This window comes from Crocodylus siamensis, chromosome 2 (assembly GCF_052110815.1).
Source record: "Crocodylus siamensis isolate JL-2025a chromosome 2, ASM5211081v1, whole genome shotgun sequence".
NCBI classification, from domain to species: domain Eukaryota; kingdom Metazoa; phylum Chordata; order Crocodylia; family Crocodylidae; genus Crocodylus; species Crocodylus siamensis.
The window spans coordinates 230,655,439-230,680,227 of NC_143396.1; the positions used below are offsets into that span (position 1 = coordinate 230,655,439).

General features: G+C 41.5%; 1 protein-coding gene across 1 annotated transcript in view; it reads left to right on the forward strand.

Annotated features, from left to right (window-relative positions):
• LOC149871847 (cytosolic phospholipase A2 epsilon-like) overlaps window positions 1-24,789 on the forward strand; it is a 59,550-nt gene that overhangs the window by 24,260 nt on the left and 10,501 nt on the right. The window contains exons 4-14 of the mRNA XM_090034963.1: window positions 4,964-5,100; window positions 8,268-8,399; window positions 9,526-9,566; window positions 10,652-10,694; window positions 12,069-12,126; window positions 12,747-12,913; window positions 13,042-13,128; window positions 16,493-16,530; window positions 19,002-19,149; window positions 21,402-21,538; window positions 22,564-22,786. Of these exons, the coding sequence (XP_089891089.1) occupies window positions 4,964-5,100; window positions 8,268-8,399; window positions 9,526-9,566; window positions 10,652-10,694; window positions 12,069-12,126; window positions 12,747-12,913; window positions 13,042-13,128; window positions 16,493-16,530; window positions 19,002-19,149; window positions 21,402-21,538; window positions 22,564-22,786 (1,211 nt within the window). The remainder of the gene's footprint in view (window positions 1-4,963; window positions 5,101-8,267; window positions 8,400-9,525; window positions 9,567-10,651; window positions 10,695-12,068; window positions 12,127-12,746; window positions 12,914-13,041; window positions 13,129-16,492; window positions 16,531-19,001; window positions 19,150-21,401; window positions 21,539-22,563; window positions 22,787-24,789) is intronic.

Here is a 24,789-nt window from a genome sequence, read left to right on the forward strand (position 1 = left end):
ACACCCTGCACCACCATGCCTGTGCAGCACCTGCCCCTCCCCAGCCCCAGCCCCACTCCCTCCCTCACCACTGTGCGCACACCCCTCCTCTGCTGCAGCCACCAGAAGCCTGTGGCTAGGCTGCCTTGCTGCCCTACCGCTGCCCTGCATTGGGGAGGGGGGGCTAAGCCCTGTTATCCCCCCACTTCTGCTGCCAATGGGCTACAGCCTAGAGAGAGAGATGATAGCTTAGCATGAGCTGAAAGCAAGTAGGAGCAAAGGGCCCAGACAGAGCTAAAGTAGGCTCATTGCTCAAAGCTGGGCTGAGACAGGGCCCTGAGGGCCCAGACAGAGCCAAAACAGATTCATTGCCCAAGGCAGGTTGAAGAAAGGGCCAGGGGACCCAGGACCAAAGTAGTGAGACAAGAAATGGAGCCCAGAAGCCAGGTCTAGCACAGTTGGCCCAGGCTAAAAGGGCCAGCTAAAGAAAAGGGGTACAGATTATGAAGGCTAAGGTCCTGACAAGGGTACAATAACACCTGTGAGGTATGGACATGGTTGTAGGGGAGGTTGGAGGCTGTGAATAGCCCTTAAGGATACAGATGCCCAGCTGGGCATAGATGAGCTGATGGGGCCTACTTGGTATGATGGCAGAGTTAAAACTGGTGGGGTCTAGCAGGGACCTACTAACTGTCATGGGAATGGCAGCTTGGTCTAAGACCCATTAGGCAGCCTCTCTTAAAAATACATCAGGGTGTGGCAGGTGAGTGAGAAGGGGAGGAAAGGAGAGGCAGAGCTGGAGTGCAGCAAGGGTTACGTGATCACCAGGGAATGTCACTGCTACCCCTGTTGCCCAAACTTTGCTACAGGTTGTTTTTCCATTTGCTACATCTGGGCATTTGATTGGGTTGAAAATTTGCTTCTGACAGATTATTACAACTGAATATCTAAGCATATGATGTCAATAACTTGTCACTATTCTTCCTCCATGCATCATGGTAGGACAAATCCTGTTTCTCTGAATAGAGGAAAGATGGTTCTAAGCCACATGACCACCTCCTCTGATCTCGGAGCTGGAAGGGTTTCTGAGGGGCTATCTAAGTTCAGTTAGTTACAGTGCTGTTCTGTAGGGACTGCTGTACTAGGCCAGAGAACTGAATGTTCTAGTTTTGCCTCTCCCATCTTGACCTGACCATGGCCACACTTCCTTTGGCTCTGAGAAACATGCCATGAGCTCTTGGCTAGTCAGTGAGGGCTCTTGCAAGACCTTTGTCTTTTCAGGGAGCCCTTTGAGCATATCATATGGGCAGCATAGGCTCTTGCCACTACTTTAGTGAAACTTCAGGGTGCAGGCACTGCAACCATTTTGCCTGACCAGGTCACCTGGCACAGCAACCTTCCTTGTGCCAATTTAAGGCAGGGGGAAAGGACAGGTGAACAATGGAAGTGCTCACCTTCTGGGATTCAGAGCCATATGAAAGCAGTGGCTTCAGAAACAGCCTTACCAACTAGCTGAAGAACAAGCTCTCCTCCTTCCATAGACAGAGCTCCAGAAGGAGCCCATGCTGATCAGGCTGGGAGCTGAGAGAGCTTATTGCATATGTGGAGCACAGCAGAAGAGTGGTATGAATTGCCTTCCCCTGGGATCCACCCCTTGACCTGCTTTGGTGGTCATTGACATTCCTCTTCTAAGAAAAGATAGGTAGCATAAAGCTGCCTATTTTACCCTTATGCCTTGAGTCCTAGTTATCCTCAAGGATGAAATTTCTGGCCACTCTATGCTGATCAGACCAGGTGTCAGGGATTGAGTCTCTTGCACTTCTTTCTTCCAAAAGCCTTCCATGTTTTTTAAGCATGTTTTCTCTCTTGGCTTCTGGCCTGGGTGTGATTTCTGTTTTGGCTTTTCTCTTGGCTTCCTGCCTGGGTGTCATCTGGTCTTGGAATCTGAACACCTCCCAGACTCTTTACCCTTCTGAAGTATGTCTAGCTTTTGGACTTTTAAGATTAAATTTTGCACTATTCAGCTTCAGACTCTTTGACACTGCATGCAAAAAATGAAAATCAAAGATCTATCTGATGGAATTCAGGACATTTAAAGAAGTGTAACTTGTACTGTTTTCAGGTTCTTCAATATACATTTTACAACAGTGTGGGTTCTCCCTTGGGCTAAGTAGCTCTTACTTAAATTTAGAGCTGCACTTACCAATAATGAATATATGTTCTTCTTTTGATACATTACTTTTTAATTTGGCCACATTGAGCATAAATTGGTATAACTTGCACATAACTGGGACTAGAAAAGAGTGCAGCAAACAGGAAAGCAAGATTGAAAAAAAACTGCCACAATTTAACTGACTCTTAAGTCTCCAACTCCTTGGTCTATCAATGCATCACTTTAAATCCCCTTAATCTCCTTTTTGCAGTGGTAAACTGTTTAAGTACTTTTAAGGACACCATGTTTTCAAAAGTAGGCCTAGTTTTTGGTGCCCAACTTGAGACATCTTGTGCTGTGTTATTTTGGAAGTGCAAAGCACCCACAGTTGCCGCAATGAAGTTGCACAGTGCTTTTGAAAATCTGGATCTCTCCAGATGGACACTGAAGAATTAAGGCACCTAAAAACAACAGATACTTCTGAAAATCTAGGTCAAGGACATCTGATTTTACCTCATTTAAGTTTGTATGTGACTTCAGGCTTTGCCTGCTCTTTGTATCTCTGTTTACATTAAGTTGTTATACATGAGGTTATCAGAAAGGCATTCTATTTTTACCTTAGTTTTTAGTCCTTTCATCTTGATTATGTTGCACATTAAATGAATATCAAAACTATTTTTTTCATCTGTTATCCTAGGCTAATACTCATATCATCCTCTAACATCCATTTGTATAAAGGTTGCTAAATGACCAGTCCTTTTATCTAGCTATCTGATAATGTTGTGGCCATTTTCCAATATGTTGGATACAGGTTTAGAACCAAAATTGTGTAGAGCTTGGATCTCATTTGGTATTGTCAGTTCATCCTACAGTGCAATATGAAAGGATTTGCCATGGATTACTGAACAGAAATTACAGAAAAAATCAGACTTCACTACTACAATGTGATCTGTGTAGTTAACAGGAGACTGATTACTACCCAAGCCATGCAGATTACGTGTACTTTAGAGGATGCTCCCAAATGTAACTGACAATTTTCACAAGGGTAATAGTAAATGTAATTCCAAGCTGTATTTCTACAATGTTAGAGCTGCATCTGTATAATCTCTACAATGTTAAGTAAATTCTAACACAGTATTCATATTGTCAAACCCCCTGTGAGTGATGCATTACCCTTAGGAAAGCGAAGTCTTGTCAAACAGTGGTCTCATTGACCAAGAAATTAATTATTACCAAAATCATATAAATGTATATGCATCATGCTGGTTCCAGATGAGTATATGCTTGCACACACACACGTCTGGAACCAGCCTGATATTGCAGAAAAACAAAACGAAAAAACAAGCTCAAGTGTTTACCATTTAGTAGCAGCTACTACCTTATCTTAGAGTTATGATTAAGTTTCTACAGGAAGCATATCAATATACACTTTTTATGTTATACTGTGTGAGGGAAGGTATACAAGTCATATCCACCTAGGTCACAACACTGGATAGAAAATATATTAGGCACATCTTATATGCTCTTCTCTGTGTTTATGGTTTCTGATCATATATGCTGGTGTGCCAGAAGGGTTTCATTAAGAACTCTTTTAAGCTCTTGTGCAAGTCAAATGGCAAGATAAAATCACAAATAGTGAAGTTGTAGAAAGGTTGCGCAAGCAGGGCCAAATTATATAAATGCAAAGCTTGCTAGTCAGCTGACACCTACTCCATATATTTTAAGGGTAGCTTAATGATAGCGTTATAAGGTACAGTTGAAATACAAGCTGACTCAGATGTGTATTTGACCCAAGGTCAATGCTATCAAACAAAACAAAGTATTTATTTCATTGAAATAAGTATAGGTTCTAATAACTAATCAATACTTAAGAGAAGAGACAGAGATAATTACCCTAAAAGATCCTTAAGATTGCAAAATCAAACATGCAGAGGTTAGGCTATGCTGAAATCCGGGTGGTTTCTTGCATAACTTTAAATTTGGACCACTTTGACCTATATATGTGTGATAACATCTTGAATTACGTGATCATATATGATTGTTAATAGGTCTTCTTCCTCATTCTTTGTACAGGACAGACCTTCTCTGGGGGGTGAATTATAGAGACTTTTGTAGTCTGAAAGTTATGCATTAAGAAATGGGATAAGCTGTCCATTTCCCACTCCCTTCTCATAGCCTTTTTTGAGGTCATGGGTCTACCCCCTACACTGTTTCTGGAGGGTCTAGTTTTTAAGAATTCTGGATCTCTTGGTCAAAGAGTTTGTGTGCAGGTAAGAGGAGGAAATCTTCAGCAGTAGGGATTGTTGCATATGTGCCTTATACCCACCTGCCCCCATCTGCCCTCTATCATATAGGACAAGTTAGAAAAAAGGAGCCACCCCAAAACTGTTCCTCAAATTCAATGAATAGGAGTAGGTAAAGTTCCAACTTGTCCTAGTACTGCTGAAGAACAGCAAGTGTGTGTGCGTTTGTGTGTGTGTGTGTGTGTGTGTGTGTTGGATGGTGGGGTTTGGGAGATTAAGAAACTATTCGAAGAAGTGAAAATATGTCTGTTGTTTATTTAATTGTGAAAAACAATATGTTTGTCTCTCTTCTGGAATTTATACAAGGAAGAATCAAAACCACCTAACTTGTTACCTATATTAGTATCTATCCCTCTCCCTCTTGGCCTGATACATTGGGCAATTATAACTCACCATAGGTTGGACACCCTCCCCGCCCCCCCCCAAAAAAAAAAGGTTCATTGTAGCATGATGCATTCATTTTTCCTTTGCCATTTAGCACAGGGTGCATTCCTACTTTAACTGCTGCATTGCATCTCTTCTCATACAGTAAGCCAGCCTGATTGCTATGTGACCCTATGGTTGCCAACTGCTTCAGGTGAAAAAGCCAGGACCAAGACCATCAATAACTGCAAAAACCCAGTTTGGAATGAAATTTTCTATTATAGAATCCAGAGTCAGATCAAGGTATGAAACTAAGAGCTGCCTACTTCCAGCAGTCTGGAAATCTTTAGCTATATGGAAAGTAGAAATGTTAAGTCTTCTGCAGCTTATTATTTAATACCCCAGATGATTAAAATACCACAAATGACACTTCTTTGGGACCTCACTTTCTCTTCTTTAGAGTACTGCTTGTTTGGAACGTTAGAACCATTATTTTTTCAAATAAAGAAGCAGTTATTTTTCTGAATTTATTGGAATCTACAGCTGCTTTCAGACATTCAAAAATGGTGCTTTACTTTAAACTCAGAGCACTCCTGTGCCAAACCCAGCACATGCCCAGAAAAGACACTGCATTAGCTGGACCCAGCTCATCCAACATCTGTATAGATCGGGCACTTTAGTGGGGCTTTGTTGGCACTTTTATTGAATAACTGTTTGAATAAGCTTTAGATAAAAGTGCCAAAAAGCCCTGCTGAAGCACCTAATTTATACAGATGCTGTAGAGCTGGGTTGAGCCAACACCTGCTTCTTCTGGTAAGGTGGTTTGGTTTTTTTGTTTGTTTTAACATCTTTTACCAGCCCGTCAAGTAACTTCAATGTCTTGAAGTTTGTTTTCATCCCAAATCATGACACTAGTTCAAAACTTTTGAATTTTTTTTTTTTTTTACAGATGGAGAATTCTAAGAAATGTTGGTTCAGAAAGGTCCAAATGGAACATTCTCAAATTGAAATATTTTATTTTAATTTGTTCTAGCTCAGGTACCTTATGTTTCCATTCCATCTATAGACCATTATCCTCAATTGGATAATAGTCCCACGATACACTGTACCAGCCCAACCTGGGTGACCACAAGACATCGTGGAAGTAGCTGTCTAGCCCAAGAGCCAGGGCCATGGAAGGAAACAAAGGTCTGAAGTGCTCAGCTACAAGTCACATGAGGCTCTGCGGCCATGGAGGCAAGCACAGATAACTGAGATTACCTGAAAGGAAACATTATCATTCAGGTCCAGACAAAGTGAAACAAAACAATTTTAGGTTGGGGCCCAACTAATGGGCCCTGTACCATTTATGCACTTAGGGGCATGTATATAGTCATGTAACTACAGTTTTTTGTGCTTAAAGACTGAGCAATTTAGCGTCACTTGCATTAACCTACTGAGCAGGCTTGATAGGGTTGTACTCCAGCTGCACACTTGCCCAAAGGAAATAAAATTGCCCAGAGACACGGGTAAGGCCAGGTAAACCCTGAAATTTTAATCTGGCAACAACATGACTCATGGCACCTGGGCTAAAAGGCAGGAGGTTGTCTATCACGTTTCTGGCAAATATACCAATAGGATAAAAAACAGTCCCAAACTGTGCATAAATGCCAAACTTTGCTGGTACCTAACTGTATATAGGCCATCTAGGTATATGAAAGGTAAATATAATCTAGTACCATATTTAGATTCTCTTAAGGGAAAAATAGGCCAAAGTCAATTGTTTTCCTGCCAACGGTTTCCATTTTGCAGAAACTTCGTTTTCTGGAAAAAAAAAAAAATTCATAAAAATGTTATCTACTGGTTGCCAGCAGTGGATCCATGAGTGGGGCGGGGGAAGGATATGGCTGCACCCACTTTTGGCTGTGCCATGCATGAACTTTGAGCTCATCAGCTAATTGGTGTGAGCTCTGGCTGGAGCCACCACTTTTTTGCAGCTCCAGAGCCCAGGCAGTGAGCACTGACATCACTTTTCTCCTCTTACCTCTGATGCTGAATTTAGCTGTGGGAGGGAAAGGGTGAACACCAGCAGCACTGATCCCCCTGGGCTGTTGAGCTGTGAAAAGCAGGGCTCTGGCCAGAGCTTGATCCAATGAGCTGGTACGCTCATAAGAGCTCACTGTACCTGTGGAGGTCTGGCAGGAGCCCATGCTGACCAGATAGATGGTGACCTTTGAGCTCACTGCCCATGTACAGCACAGCAAAAGAAGAAGGATGCAACTACACTGCTCCACTCCCCTGGATCTGCCTTTGCTGAGTACCTGGCATATTTTTTTTGAAAGCATTTAAAATATTAAGATTCCTCATTAGGGCCGTATTTGGTAGCCAAATCTGAATCTAATCAGGAAACCCTTTAATCTCTTCAAATCAAATCCAAACACTCCAAATTGATTCTGCAATTTGGACATAGACACAGCTTTAAATGCTTTTTCTACATACCTCAAGGTACCAGGTGGCTTGTGAATGCTGTCATGCTGGGGTGGATGGAGAATCCCACAGGAGCAAGAGCGGGGGCGCTCCCCAGCACGCTTGGCAGCAGACCCGGAAGTGGACCAAAGCATTTCCAGTCCACTTCTGGGGTACTTTCAGTCCAATTCCAGGTTCGACGCCAAGCATGCCCCCACCCCCACCCCATGGGTGCTCCTGTGGGATACTTCATCCACCCCACCATCGCAGTGTTCACGAGTGGTGCATCTGGTACCTCGAGGTATGTAGAAAAGATTTAAAGCTGTGTCTATGGCTGAATCACTGATTCTCTGAATCAGCATCAAATCTTTGATTCAGATTCAGCCAAATCAAATCGGGGACAGTGACCCAAATCAACGAACTGAATCACTGTCCCCGATTCAGGCCACATCCGAATCCAAATTGAATATGGCCTGTTTCGCACACCCCTATTCTTCATAGCTTGACCTTTCATCTGAGTGATTCAGCCTCACAATAGGAAGCTCTCTATTCAGCCAAAACATGAAGTCTGAATTGGTTTATTGTGCTGATTACAGTTGATCAAATATCAAGCTGAGTATGTGGGGAGAGCTGGTTGTATTGGAACCAAAAAAAAGACATTACAGAACAACCACTAATATCACATAATTTTACACTTTTCCTTTAACCACTTTTCTGCCAACAGTAAGTGAATTGTTCTTTTATCCAGAAAATACTCTGTCAGAAAAAAAAAAATCTACAGAGAGCTTTCATATATTGGTGGTTTTGAATGCTTATAAAAGTATTGATTTATTACTATATTGATCGCTAATTTTCAGGTCATTGCAGTTATTCAAAAAAAAATGTTTGAAAGCTTGACAAATCTAAAGATAAGGTTAAAAACCCAAGGATTTCCTGACTGGAAATGTTATGACTCGTATACAAGCCTATGTTAATACTTTAGCATCAAACTAATCTTAGCATCAAATCTTTCACCTCTCTTCTAGAATGTGCTGGAGCTGGGTGTCTATGATGAAGACCGTGTTACTCGGGATGATCATCTCTTCACTGTGCGTTTTGACATAGCTAAACTTCCACTTGGAGAACGAACTCTCATGTGCTTTAAGTCTGATCCAAAGGTGAGTTGTGAAGAAACAGGCAGGCCTGGAAGAGAAAGTCTGGCCTTTCTGTCTAAACTACAGCTTGTAATGTACATCTACTTTCTTCCCTCTGCCTTTAATTTGCTTGTTTTACTCTAATTTATCTAGGGTCTCTTCATTATGGGTTCCTCCACTATACTGATCAGTTTGGCCTCAGCATGCTTGCCACTGGAGGTTGGGTTGGTAAAAGTTGATTCATTCACCAAAGACTCCCTGTTCAGATTCTATTAACAAGAATGAACTTACTGGAGACTGTTACCTCCAGGAGCTCCATTCCGAGGTCTCCTGTCTTAATTTGCCATTACCCTAGCAACTATGTGACACTAACATCTTGGCAGAGATACCAATATAATAAAAGCTGAGATTTGCACACAGTTGACCCAATTTTCAAACAATGGTACCCAAATGAGATTTGTAAATCCCATATGGGTATTTACATCGCCCTCTAAATATACAGATTCCCATTTAAAATGTAAATACAGAATGGAAATCTTTCATTTTAGTAACTATATTTAGATTGGGCCTTCTTATTCACACATTTTTCAAAATAATTATATTACAGTGTAATATATAGTTGAAATGGGGTGGCGTACAGGAGGAAGGCTTAGCATCAAGTCATCTATCTGTTGTGTTATTTCTAAACAGCTTTGCTGGTATCTTGTTGCTATTGAAACACACACAAAGAACGGTGGACTAGACAGATAAGAACTTAATACATCAATATCACCAGCTTTTGTTTAATATTCCTGGAGAGGTTGAAATTATAGGCTAAAAGTAAATGTAAACCCCAAGCTAATGGCAAAAACAGCTACTGGGTAGCAGAATAGTATCAAGAATGTAAGATGTTAGTAGATGAAGTAAACTGCAGATTGACTGTATGAATGGTAAATTACAAAAGTGCAGGTTTCTTTAAGCTTTCTGTAAACTTTAAGGCCAGGTGGATCTATGAGAGCCTCTAGGCTGCCCTTCTGTATCCCAAAGGCCGTTGTATCTTGCCTAATTGCCCCTATACCACAAAGTGGAAGATCAGATTGATACAGTGACTGTACCTGAAAGCAGAGAATGTGATGTAGTGACTTCATTTGTTTTTCTGTTTTGTCCTCAGAGGCAGGAGGAGCTAGAGGTGGAATTCCTTTTGCAGACCATGTAAGTGAAACGCAATTTAAATAGAAGATGCAGAAATAGATAGGGCTAAAACCCTTCAATGACAGACCTATTCATATGACTGCTGTGTGGAAAATTGCCAGAAAACTCAGATTCCAACCTCTAGTATATTCTCTATCAAAATAATATATACCATGTCTCTATATCAGCTTCTTCTATTGTTTAAACACTATTAATGTAAAGAATTTTTCCTGGCATTGACTAGAATTTCTACAACCTCAGTCCATGGCCTAGTAATTTGTTTTATTTGTATCAGCCTTTTGATGCCTGCTGGTAGTCCTATGCAGTAGAAAAATCTCCCGTGTCTTATTTTTAAATTGCAATTTTGTTAATGTTTCAAAATTACTCATATTCCAAATGCTTGAGTATTGGAATTGCCTCCTACAGCCTTGTTTAAGACCATAAGTTCTGTCTCTGATGTGCTAAATCTAATAATATCTTATATAGCCCTTTAAGGCACAGAGACATGGGTTACGTGGCCAGAGTCACTCAGTGGGCCAGTGACAGAGCCAGGAATAGAACTCAGGTGTCTTGAGTCTTGATTCAGTACTTTATGCACTATGCCTTTAGTTTCACCTGAATTATCTGAAGATGTCATTTAATAAATTGCTCTATTACCATGGTCATTTCCCCTCTATTTATTTTATCTGCATTCATAGCAAATGTGTAGAATCACATTCCCCAACCAGTATACCCTGGCAGACCAGCTGAATGTTGGTGGTAGAAATGTATTTTATAACATGAGCTATACTTAGAGGAGGAATTTGGTTAAACTAATATTCCTGTCTGTGTGAGTTTGAGACTGCCACTGCACTGCAAGAAAATTTTCTGATTCAGGTCTGGCAATTTTGGCACAGGTTTAAGTTCCTGCTTAGAAGATCTCCAAAGCAAGAATAGCAGGAGCGTTAGTAGCTGTGCAGAGACAAAGCGAACATTGCAAAAAAGCTTAAACCACTCACAGACAGAGTTTTTCTGTCACTTTCAGAATTGGAAAGTGAGATAAACATTAAAGGAAAAATTTGATTTATCGTGGTTGTGAAATATGTATTTTTCATTTTGTTTCCTAGTTTGGGTCATCCTGAAACACTCTTTACCAATGGAGTACTTGTGGTAACTTTTTGTTTAGTGGTCTTTCATGTTCTGTAACAATATTCTTAACATAGGTGGGACTAGTGAAGCTGCCAGAAGGTTTGCAGGCCAATGTATTCTTTCTTATCTGGGAGATAGATTGGGATGAGAGTAGTTAAGATTTCTCTCAGTCATCTGTTATGCACTATTTCCTAGAGCATCTTCAGAAACACAGAATGGAACAGCTATGAGCATCCTGTGTCAGCACATTCCAGACACTATGCAGTGATTCCCCCATTTACAAACAGGAAATGGTGCAGCTGTAAAACCCCCTATGGCTAGTGAGCTCAATCTAGGGCACTCTTACACATGGTGGGGGGCCACTTTAATTAGAGAGGCTCCAAGAGCCTCTCTAATTAAAGCAGCCGTGGTGTCTCATGTATCAGCATACCTGTGCTTCAAAATGGCTACAGAGGTAGTTTAACTAAAGCTCATCAAATATTTTGAAGTGTGGGAACGCTGATGCATAAGATGTGGAGACTGTTGGGGGCACATTAATTCTCCAGCAGACTTGATTAATTGAGTAAATACAGCATGTCGGAGCAGCCTCCCCATACGTCTATAGGCACACTTAGTCCTTATAATGGGGTACAAGATAAATCTAGCTGAGTTATTATCACTAAAAAGGAACAACTACACTTGATACAAAGCTCTGTATGCCTCAGTGCTTAGCTATGTCAAGCAATTTGTTCTTCAGGGGCTGAGGGTTTTAGTTATACCAGTGACTCTCAACCTTTTTTTGACCAGGACCCATTTGCAAAGGTCCATGGCCTGTCCTGACTCACACCTGCTGGTGCCCGACCCCCCAGTTCCCTGCCATCCCAGCCATGCTGGTGTCCCTCACTCCTGACTCACGGCCCTCTGCACGCCCAGACCTGCTGGAGTGGCTGTGGCAGCTACGGCTCAAGCAGGTGGCAGTGGAGCAAATCCAGGTCTGGCATGGGCTGGAGGGAGGAGGTGGAGAGCCCTGAGGCAATCCCCCTCCCTCCACTGGGGCTGCCATGCCACACCAGGTAGCCTGGTCATGGCCCCTCCCAACTGCACCACCCCTGCAAGCATAGGCATCTGCCCCAGGGCTGCCAGCTTGGCCACACAACTCTCCCTCACCCCCTACCCTGACTGCAAGGATCCAGGCGCCTTCCCGCTGCCCATCTGTCCTGCTGCAGCTCGTGACCCTTTGAAATATTTTTGGGACCCACTTATGGGTTGCAACCCACAGGCTGAGAAACACTGATCTATACTGCCTGCAGATTGCCCAGGCACTCAGCTAGTAATGGATAAGGATTGGGGGTGGGGGTAACTTTAAATTGTGACATTCCCTCATATGAGTTCTTTTATTTTCCTTCTCTGTTCCAGGCCCGGGAAGCTTGCTGTTTGGAAGTTCAGGTGCATGAAAAGAAGCAGCATAAATCAAGTGAGTTTATTGCTTCATTAAATGATGGTTAATTACCATCTGCTTAAACTGATATGGTGACAAGGGTGTTATATAGATCATTAAAATAACAGTATTTTTGTTCACAGTATTTTCTGTTAAAGTATATTAAATCAAGACTCCAATAACAAAACCTTTTAAAATGTAGTATGTTTCAACACAGCTACGACAATATTTTGTTCATCATAAAATTATAGCAAGGCCAGTAATATTTGCTGTGGTGTGGAAAAGTGAGGAAATGATAAAAGCGCTTATTACTGCATGCAAAAGTTGAATATTTTTATATAGACCAGACTTACAGTTCACATGCTGATAAGTGAACTACAGACGTGAACCCAAATCAATTTTTACTGTGAAAACTTATGGTGGTTGTATTCAGTGAACATTAGCACTGTCATACCTACGTAAGTAAGCTTTCATGTCCTTGTGTTGAGTAGCAGGCTTTTTGTGCAGGGGATATCATTTTTCTTATCTTCTTAAGTAGCTTCTTAGAGCTCAATATGGAGAACTCTTAAAAAAAATTTCAGACTTGTTTATAGTATCTTACATTTCCAGTCAGATAAATCTAACATTGTCTGCATGTTTTGTCTCATTCCTTTTAGGAAAAGACATCTCTCTTACAGTAAAAGGTTCCTACGAAGAAACCCAGGATGTTATTTTGGGTCCTGAGGCCATAGTTTGTCCTTCATGTCCTACCGTGTTCCACTATACAAAGTATGCAGACCCAGCGCTGGATGTTATGATACCAAAGAAGAAACATTACAATGCTGTATGTTAAAACTCACCTTAATAAACATAATAGTGATATACAGATACCCCCAACCTGACTCTATGAAGGAACAGGATAATCTTTTTATTTCAGTATTAAAAACTGTTTTTTAATTATTTTTTTTCCAGAAAACCTGTAGCTACACTGTAGACACAGGCCATCCAGCAGTGATGCTTAATTCTCTTCCCTTTGGGGAGAAAGTAACAATAGCAGAGGTGAGTGTGATTTGGGAGCCTTTAGGATTAATTTTGAATCATTTAAAAACTAGGGCTGCCAAACTATTAAACACTTGATTGTGATTAGTTGTGCAATTAAAAAAATTAGCCACGGTTAATCACAATTTTAATCTCACAGCTAAAAATTTAAAATGATGTGCAGAAAAACTCAAAATAATGCAAAATTACGCAGGTAATTTGTTTGGGTGGGGTGTGTATGGGGGGGGGAATTTGTGAAGGTGTAGGGGGCTGTGGGTGTGTGTGGAGGCATCCCTGCACACCCTGGCAGGATGCAGGGTACTGTGGGTCAGGAGTGAGGGGCAGCAGCAAGGTCTGGGGGCTGTGGCTTGGGAGTGACAGACACACACAGACACAGTGCCCAGCAGGTACGTGTGTGCCAGGGAAGGGGCAAGGGGGAGAGAAGGGGTGGCAGTGGAGATCGAGGCCCCCCACAATGAGGGAAGGAGTGGGGCAGGGGAAGGGGCTTGGGTGAACAGAGCCGCAGGGCCAGCGCAGGTTGTGGAGCGGAGCTGCAGGAGGCTCACCAGGGTCCCCAGGGGGACATAGCTCCCCACTGCTGCACGTACCTGCAGGGGAGGCATGAGGGGCACATGTCCCCCAGATTTGTGCATGAGGCAGTGGTGGGCTGCTTGCTGTGGGCTGGGGTTCTGCACCCTGCTGCCTTTGCCCCAGGAGCTACACGTTGGCAGCGTGGGAGGCACAACATGAGGTCATGAAGCTTCCAGGGCAAAGGCAGCAGGGTGCAGAGCCCCAGCTTGCAGCAGGCAGGCCACCTCCGTCCTGTACACAAATCCAGGTGGTGTGTGACCCCCATGCCTCCCCTGGGGGTGCACGCAGTGGCGGGGAGCCATGCCACCGTGGCTCCATCCCATGACCTGCCCCTGCCCCACTCCCTCCCTTGCCATGGGGGCCTCAGTCTGCTCTCTCCTTCACACTCCTTTCCCCTCCCACAGACTTACCTCCAAGGTGCTGCTTTATATGCTGCTAGGCTGCATTCCTGGCTATGAGCATGATGCAGCTGCTCATGTGTGTGTGTCTGTGCATGCACCCTCCCCCACTGCCACTGCAGCTGCCCAGAGCTCATGCTTGGGCTGCCCTGTGACTCCTCTGCACTGCCACTACTGCCTTGCCAGGTGGCTCAAAGGTAGCGGTGATGGCGGCAGAGCGGAGCCCAGGCGCGGGCTCCAAAGCCATGTGGGTGATTGATGCATTCAAAAAACTAATGCAAGAATCAATTAACGTGTTAATCACACCCTGTAACTGCAATTTAATTGGCAGCCCTATTAAGAACTATTGCCACTGTAGGAATAATGAGCTAGAACTTTCCCACCCAAATGAAAATCTCCCTGAGACCGCAAAAATGACCACTGCTTCTCTGGCTCCTCTCTTGACAGTAGCATAAGTCTTGCTAAGGCCATGTTGACAGTTGTCCGGGTCTCCCTGCAGCTGCTAATAGAGGATACAGAACTGGGTGAGGTGTGACAGAAATGTGACACTTCCCTTGTTCCATCTCTTTCATTTCCTTTCCCCACCACTCCACCAAATTTCCTAAGCCTTTTGCATACCCAGCTCCTGGGCACAGACAACTTGATGGGGCCAAGGAATTTGGTAAGTTCCTTTGTACTCAGCTCTTTGTTGTGGACCAGTGTTATTAAAAGTCTGGTACTGTGCTGATGTTTCTTTAACTGCCCTTTAAAAAGAAGAGACAGAACTATATTTGGGAGAGGAAGGAGGCACGTTTCCCAGCCCCTATGCACCTTAATTTCCCAGCTTCATTCTCTTCCCTTCTCCAACCCTGCTGCTTAAAACAGCTCTTCAGCTGTTCAGCCAGCTGCCCAGTCTGACTGCAGAGATTGAGATGCAAGCATTGTCCTTGTGGTTCAGATCCTAATCTGTGGCAAAGAGGCGTTTCTTTGTGTGTTTTATAATTTCTGTGCTATCCTTGTACAGCTGCCTCTCTTGGAATAATGCATATAAGTCAAACATTTGCATGGGGCCTTGCACTAAATAAAATAGCTGCATGCCGATTGAAGTGTCATGATTATTACTGCCACAATCAAATGTTTAAACAGGAGAGACAAAGATCATTGAGTTAAAATGAATGCTGAGGGACACACTTGCACTCACAAATTTGTGCATTAGTGTATCCCTGTAATCTATAGGTAATGTACATGTAAATACCATTTAGCCTCGTTTCATACTCCTGAACCACAGGAATAATCTTCAGTATTGATATATCAGACTGTTCAGACTAATTTGCAGGTATTCCCTTCCAGAATCAAAGAGTTCTCTGCCCTGGGTGGTGGCCGTGCATGGAGTAACAGCTGCAGCTGGGCTGTTAGTGGTGGCAGTTCAGGGTAAAATTTATGTCTGCAGTTTTGCTGAAGCCAATCTGACAAACCAGAGAAAGTCAATGAGTGCAGCCACTGCTATTTTTGCATCCCCTCTCCCTAAATCAATGCCCTGGGCTGGTGCCCCAGTTACCCCCCTTCCTTGGTTACATTACTGCCCTCAACCCTTCACAGCAGCTTTATGCTGAGACCTGGTATGCTACTTTGTATACATCATTTGTGCACTGCCTAATATACAATAGATTTTTGACTGTTCTTAACCACAGCCTTACAATTAGGAGACTGCATTTGGGAACTCAAAGATTTAACCCTGAATTGCATTTGATGGTTTGGGTAACTGGGTGGTGGAGAGCACTTGCTGGTGCACATGAAGGCATGGGAATTGTTGGGTGCATGAAATTTAATGTGACGAAATTACACATGCGCCTGGGACTGCAGCATGTTGAACTGGGTCTAAGCAGCCTCAGCTGGTAGGGGGCCTGTCAGCCCAAGGCTGCTCCTGCCTGGCTCAGTGTGCCGCGGTGGGGCTAGCTGGGGCATGAGGTTGCTCCAGTGTAGGGCTAACCAGCAAGCAGCCCTTGCACTGAAGCATGCTTGTGCCCCAGCCAGCCCTGTCAGGATGTACACGTGCATTGCTTCTCACTAAATGCTGCCATAGGATAGTACTTTTATTTACAAGTATTAACCTACACCAGAATTAATTAGTTTCCTGTGCCCTAATAGGGCCACACATATAGAGGCAGAGATTTTACTGTGGAGCTAGGCAGTTCCACAGTAAATGTCTTATGCAGATGTGCCCAGTGGATGGCACTATTCTGTTAAAAATAAATTGGTGGCTTTGAAACTCTGTCCATCTCTTGGATTGCACTGGGGCTCAGTTTTATGGCTTTCTCACTTACGTTGACAATCAAATAAAGCTTGCCCTCCAAGGCTGAAAAAAAGTTAAAAAAACACTACCATTTCACATTGAGAGCTAAATTCTTCTCTTTCAGGAAAAAAGATTTGATTTGAATGTGAAGGCAGAAGAATGGTAAGAACTTTTCCCTTTATTTTTGTTGGATCCTACTGATAGTGTTCACCAAATGTTGTTTGTCTCACTTTCTGGACCTGTTTAAAAAAAAATCAAACATTTTTTGGATTGAAAACCAGAATATGCTTTTAACAAATACAAAATGCATACTCATCATATGACCATATGTATTAATGACCCTTGAGCAGCCTTAAATTTTACCAGCTTCAGGTGTTGAACATCCCTTTAGGATATGAAGCAGTAGCTTAGTTATGGTTCTCTCTCTCTTTTTTTTTTAAACTAGCAACTCATTTCAGTACAGTTAAGCATTATACATATATAATGTATATTGCTTGTGCTGCATCTATGAAACACCTTTTATACGCATTTTCTTAAGGCCAGCAATCAGTGTGTATTCATCTTCCAGCCACAGTAGCACTACCAAATAATAGTGTTTGCTATAGTATTGCATCAAAGGAGAAACCCTTATTAATTATTAATTGTAGGAACCCCAATTTACTGGACATGGTGGAGGATGCTCAGCTTCTTGGAAGAAGCTTATACATCCCTGGTCATAGATAAGCTTGTATCATAGCTGCTCAATGACTGTTACAGCTCCTGCTGTTGTGTGCTATGCCAGAGATAATAGCTAATGGATTTGTGTTCATGGACCCTCCCTGCCCTAATTTTTTGGGCATAACAAAAAAACGAAAGCCTCAAAATCAATATGCACAATTAGTAAAATGAACTTTCAAAAACTGTTTAATGAAATTCAAATCTCATCTTGCAAGACAGCAGAAATTGCAACTCAGTGCAGAATTTGGCAGTAGCTTGTTGCCAAAATCAGATGGGCACGCTCACTGGTAGGTCCAGATGTCTTGGTATGAAATGTCTTTTGATCTAATCTCCAAAATTTTGAAGAAAATACACTTACCTGTTTGTGAATTGCATCAGGGTGGGAAGAAATCCTTTTCCATGCATTCTTTGTGTACTTAAAATACTTTTAAAGCAGATTTGACATGCCTGTTATCTTCCTCCATGAGGAATATTCTGCTTTACAATTTGTGGCTAAAAGTAGACATGAAAGAAGTACACAGCATTCACCCATGAAACAGCCATGCTTGTATAGAAGGGTTAGAGAGTCTAAGGTGGAATCCTGGAACCACTGAAGTTGGTGACAGATTTCTACTTGATAACTGGGTTAGGATTTTACTCTACGGTTTCTATAAGTAATACCCAGTAGAGGGCGATATGATCACATATATTTCAGAGACAATGTTTCTGTATACATACATGGATGTGAAATGGTATAGTAATATATGGCCACTAGAAGGTAATGTATTTACACTTGAATAGATCAAAACAGGAATTCCCATTTCACAAAACATTTCAGAATTTAACATTTTTCATTTTTTATTCAGGATATAATTGGGGGGGGGGGGTGAATTTCCAAATGAATAAAATGTTTTTAAAAGTTCCAGAAAGTTCATGTTTAGAAAATATAAAAATAATTTTAGACTTTAAATATTATTCTTTATTTTATCGCACTTTTTTGCTAATTTTAATTTTAATGTTTTTATTTTTAATGTTTATGTTTTTATATTTATTTCTTATTTGACTTTCCTTTATGGCAAATCACTACTAACAGTCTTAATCCTATTAACTGCTTATAATATGAAAAAGAATACTAGTTAAATATTTTTTTTAATCCAATTTTTTAAAAAATCCTTAAAGAGAGCTGTTACTTAGTACTGACTGAAATACCTTGTCTTGTAACTTCATATTCATGTTTCCTGTTTGTGTTGTAATGAAAGTTTGCCACTTTGAAACTACTCATGGTACATCCTGAAATAAGATAAAAATGAAAAACTAAAATAAACTGTTAAGATCTGATATTTCCTGAGATAAAAATATTGCCAAATGAACAATTTTTATTTTTGAATATTTTTGTAGACATTTTTATCAACATTGAAATATTTTTCAAAACCTTTGAATGGTGATGGAAGTCAGTGTGTGTGTATACACCTCCCCCCCAAATAATGAACTTGATTGAAAAATGTCCAAGTGGTTCTGTTTCTCTCTCACACATTTTAAGTAGAAATTAGACATCCCATTCATTTTACAGTTTTAATTCAGGATGCTTCTTTGACAATTAGGTTCCTTAGGTTTAACCTCAAAGATTTCATAGATTTCATAGACATCAGGGCTGGAAGGGACCTCGGGAGATCATCGAGTCCAGCCTCAGGAGACTCGATAAAGAAGAAGATAAAGAAGAAGTTTTCATTTCTATAAACTGCAACTATGTATAACTTTAGCTATTTTTAGAAAAATGAAAATATTATACAGTAGTGCTATTCTCCCCTTCTTTCCCTTCCATATTACATCAACCTGCATATATCAGAGTATGTGTATATAGTACTCATCTCTGTTGCAATTCCTGAAATGAACTACGAATATTAGTATGTAAAATATATGCACATATGTTCTCCTAGTCATTGTTCCTGCCCACAAGATCTCAACATACGTTTTGGATATGATCTATGCGCAGAGGAGAAGGATTTCCTGTGTAAAAGGAAGATGTACGTTGCTCCTGCTGTGAGGAATGTTCTCCAACTACAAGAGGATCTTCAGCATCATGAAGTATGTGAGCTGGAATCCTGGGTGTTGCCAGGCCCCTCCCATCACCTGAGTGCTTGGCAAACTGGATGCAAAGTCTGGATATCTATTATACAATACTGAGAACTTGGAACTACATTTTTTTCCAAGTGTTGCTGTTCCAAAAGGCCTTTTTTGTTGCTTTCAGGCTGAAATTTTCAACAGATACTCTCATCCTATGAGTGTAGAATTTTTAATCAAAAATGGCTCAGACCACCGCAATCCAGGAAGAAAGCTAGAGATTTGGGTCCGACAGTTACCTTTTAGGGGTTGGTGAAGGTTGCTTTGACTCCCATATGGTTAGGATGGCTATAGTATGTGGGTGTGCTTAAATGATCTAATTCAGGGGTTTTCAACCTTTTTGGATCAGTGGCCGGATGCAGAGCTGGGGGTGGGGGATGGGTAGGAAGGGTGGTGCATGGCTGAATGTGGAGCAGCGGCAGCCCCCCACATGGTGGGTGCATGGTACTTGCATGGCAGCATGGGATGGTGCGTGGTGGTGCTCCATCCTTGCCCGCCCCTGCATACCCCCTAGGGCCTTCGTGAGTATCCCTGGTTGACAACCCCTGATCTAATTAAAAGATGACTTTGTCTGTAGGACAATGTTTTGCTTCAGCTGCAAAGATTAAATTTTAATTCTAATATCTGGCCTGCTTTCTCATGGATTCCCAAGGAAGGGCTGACAAGCGGTGCCTTGTAGGGGGAATGCTGTTAATGTACAGCTATAATATTTCTGCTCACTTGCTTCCATTCCCACACATGGGCAATGCAGACTTGAAGTGTTGAAGTGTCTCTGGGTGCCCCTCTGCTGCTGCTGTAGATATTTCTATCCTTTGCAGACTTGAGACTGGCAGCAGGGGGCACCCTCAAGATGACTTCATCACTTCATTGCTTGCTTTGGTGGGTGTGGTGTGGGAGCAGGTGAAGAGGTTTACTTGAGCGTGGCACTCCTGAGCATGCTACGGAAGTGTGACTGATACACCCTTTGTCTTTCTAAAGGCAATGTCTAGGTTGCCTCTATGCTTGTCTTGAAACTGCTGATGAAAAATAAGACCATCCCATGTGCTCCTACTCTGCATACTCCATACCCAGATCTGAGAGGGTGAGGACACTGTGAAGGCACCCATGGACTCTGTTTTTCAAGTTGTTGTGTCTGGTGTGCTTGAAAGCAGAGAAAAGTGTTGTCTCTGAAAAGCCCTCACTACCGCAGTTCTGGGTTTGGAGTAGAAGTCAGTGGGACGTGATTTTGTTTTGGCAATAACTGGGAGAGCAGCACTGAGCCAGTGTAGACCTGCCTTTATGTATCTGACCGTTTTGAAATGCGCACGCTGTTTCCAGTTAAGACTCGGCTCCAACTGCTCCATTTCATAATCGGTTTACATTGTGTGTCAATGCACATTAATTAAATTAAGTAAGCATTTAATCCATTTTTAGATTTAAAACATTTTTGAAATGTTTATTAAATCCATCTAAAGAAGGTTAGGGTTAGGGTTAAGCTCTTCAACAAATGTATTTAAAAATACATGCTCCTTGTTGTAGTCTTCTGAATTCCCAGAACAAGTATTCTCCTCTTTAACGGTGGTGTTGGGGTGATTATCATAGTTGTGATGGTGCAGGAAAAATTTGAGGGGCAAGGATTTTTGTGGATCATACCTTTTTATTGGACCAGCTGTATAGTTGGGAGGAACATAAATGAACTTTCATTTATTGCTATTCTTAGGAAGGGTACCATTGTTCCAGTAAAAGATATCACTCATAAAAATCTTTGTCGACATTTCCTTTTTAAAGCAAATTTATGTTCCTGAGAAAAACAGTTTCTGAGGGGAGTGTAGCAACATTCTAGGAACTGTTCGAATTTTCTCATAGCTTGATATGAAGATTTTAAAACTATAATGCAATGGTGAATAGGGCAGTAAGCAAATGAGAAGATGGTGATGGTCAGGGAAATCTAACATTTTTTTCAACAACTACAGCACCTCAACTTAAAATCATTAATGCTCATTTGTTCTTAATAGATAAGGATGAACATCTAGTTAGATCCATGTCTCATTCCAAACTTTGAGGAATGATGCATTAGGATTTGCTGCTTCTTTTCTGATCTAATGAAGAGAGGGGTTTTAGTTATGATATTTGGAACTGAATTGTATCCCATGGTCTATTTTAGGTCCTTTTCTAACTCTCTGAACGTTAATGTGAATTTGGTTTGTAGTAATGTTTTTTCTTTGTTTGTCGAACAGGTCCCAGTAGTGGCAATCATGACAACAGGTGGTGGACTGAAATCGATGACAGGGCTATATGGCAGTCTACTAGCTCTCAAGAAATTAAATCTCTTAGACTGTTTAACATATATAAGTGGTTTGTCTGGCACAACATGGTAAGGACTTGATCAAGGCTTTTAATTGATCTTTCTGTGTGATGCTAATTCCAAAAGTTTTGGAGTCAGTCAGTGCAGGTAGGAAAGACCAATCCCACTAACTCCTTGAAGTAGTAATATCAAAAAGCAGTTCAGGGTAAAAATTGTGTCTGCAGTTTGGCTGAAGCCAATCTGACAAACTAGAGAAAGTCAATTGCACACGTGCAGCAGAAGGCTCAAGCAGCCAGGAGCACAGGTGGTCCAAGGTGACATGCTGTGGCCATTGAACTTGAGCATTGCCCATGACCTGGGAATTCAGATTCCTCTTTTAGCCACGTTCTCAGAAAGCACGTTATGTACATTCCTGCAGGGACTCATTCTGGAAACTTTGCCCTGAAAACAAACGTTTCTGATTTTAAAAGCCAGTATTTCATACAGCTGTCAAATCCACATGCATAGTTAGATTTTGTTTTGGAAGTATTATGAGGGAAAATAGTATTAATTAAATACAGGGAAAGATGAACACTTCTAGTAAGGAAGTATTGTTAAAGAAATGTAATCATGCTGCGTGTTCCTCACACAATTTTGTGAAGAATACCAAAAGTGTGTGGAGATTTTAATCCATATTAACATGATTATGCAAATTGCTTGATAATAGAGATATTTATTAGAAGACTGCCAAAAGCATAACTAATGCTGTTGCGATACTGTCATAATTCAAAACCAATTCATTCTTACTGTGAAAAATTAAACACAGAAAATAAACTTCAACTTTCTATGCTAACTTATCCAACCTACATAAACCAAAGGCTCACACTTAACCATTTGATCCTCCATGGTGATGTAGTTCATTGGAAAAGGAAATGTGAAACACTTTTAAAATGTAATAGAAAATCTTAAATGATATTTGCCCCCAGAAACTTCTGTAAAATAATTGAGTAGTACATGTTACAATACATATATTTTTAAAAATGATGGGAGAGAGAGATTCTGTAGAATTTTTTTCTCCATTTAATTTCTTTCCTTTCTTTCTTGTCTTTCCCCAGGACCATGGGAAACTTGTACAGAGATGCTTACTGGTCACAAAGAGATCTGGATGAACAAATCTGTGAGGCCCAGAAACATGTGACCAAAAGCAAGATGGGTTGTTTCTCTATGGATCGTATAAAGTATTATAACAAGCAGCTGTGCCAGCGAAAACAAGAAGGATATAGGACATCATTTATAGATCTCTGGGGGCTCATCATTGAGTATTTGCTAAATGATGGGGTATAGTAAATATACTATAGTATATAGTAAATATTCATTTATAAGCACGTGGAGCAAAACAGAAAGTATAGATAATGTTTCCAGTGATACTATGTAGTTATTCATATCAGGAAAATCTATGGAATACATTTTTATTGACTAGAGATAAGTGAAATTTATGTATATTTAATGTATTTATTTATTAAGTTATGCATTTTGTTTGTATGCTCAAAGTTGAAGATGAAAGTCAGTATTTTCACTTTTATGAAACATCTAAATATTCACATTAGATGTGTAACTACCTCTTGCAGTATGTCCACAATCAGATTGTACAGAGGCAAATACCATCTTCACCCACAAAATTTATTACTGATACAAAAATGTAAGTCCACATTTTGTAAATTTAAATTGTACACTCAAGAGTGGCAACTATTTTGAAAAGCTGTCCCTAAGTCACAGGAACCACAGAATTTTCCCACAGAGCTTGTGATCACCCTTTGGCTTTATTTTGCCTATAATAGCTACCAGTTAGGGCTTCTGAGTAACTGGTAGGTTATGAATGTAGTTTCTTTGAACAGGCCTCAAAGAGCTGATTTATGATTTTGAATTGCCTATGAAGCAAGGTGTCAAAAATGTCACCACATACATTCTCCCCAAATTTTGGGAAGTGGATGTGGGCATATTCAACATAATTGATGCTTTCCTTTGTGTTGCATTTCATAGCTTTCATGGAATGTAAGGCAGGACAGGACCACTATACCATCTAAACTAACCTCCTGTATATTTCCTTCTGCTAAGCAACAGCCAGTTTTCCTATAGCAAATCCAAAAATATTAGTGACCTAAAATATTTTAGTCTTCAATATACTTAAATGAGAAGAGACAGGAGAGACAGTCATACCATGGCCCTTGCACTGACAGGGAATGTATTCAGCACTATCTAAATGGTGGCCTGAGGGCTGCATGAGGCCCAGAAGGGGTTAATTTGTGTCACCCAGGCTTCCCCTTTGCTCCAGCAGCATCCAGTAGTCTCCAGGGTTTCCCTCCCTCCTTTGGCTTCAATTTTCTGCCCTGCCCCAGGGAGCAGTGTGGTGTGGCACAGCACAGCCCACAGTGCTAGTGCAGCCTGCAATGTGGGGCATCCACATGGCATGGTGCAACACAGGAGCCTGCAACTGGGGAACTGAGGGTGGGAGGCAAGCTGCCTGGACTGCATGCATGGTGCAGTAGATGGATGCCCACAACTTGTGCTGATGTGGTCTGTAGCCCCCAGTGGCTTAAGTTGTACAGTCCTGTATTAGTTTATGCTCTGTACTACCTTCAGGAAGTGACCCTCCCTCCTTAGTGTCCTGCCAAGGCTAATACCAAGATGTTTAAGAGAAAGGAGAAATAAAGCCCAGAAGACAAATTACTCATTGAGAAAATTCCTTCCAGACTGCCACAGATGATTCTGGCTAAAGTTCTGAAATATAGGGTTTAACTGTTACCTTAATGTGGAATTGTGAATGTCAGGATGTTGTTTGCGGTCTATAAAGGAGAATGACTAGGGTAGCCACAGATTCAAAAGCCAAAAAGAACCACCAAAACCAGCCTTCCTGACCCCAGTCCAATCCCATACACACAGGCCCAAAGGTTAATTGGAGCATATTTTTTTTAAAAAGATATCTTATCTGACTATAAAGCAGCGTGAGACAACCTTTTCAGCAGATGTGCCAGAAGGTTGGCACTCCTCCTCAAGAACCATTGTACTCCTCCTTCTCTGCCCAATTGTTGCTCTGCTTTTTGTTCCTTTTTGTTGTATGCTCCTTGCCCAGTCTGTGACACCCTTCTAGACATGTCACTTTGTTCCCTGCTCCCTCAATCTTCCACATGACAGATGCAGAGGCTGCCCATGCTACTTGTAGCATATGCGCCATGGGTTGGCTGCCTCCTCTTTAAAGACACCAAGTGATGGCAAAGTTACTACAAGATTCTTAACAAATAAAGTATGTTTTCCTTTGAATTAGAATTTGGCAATGAATAAGC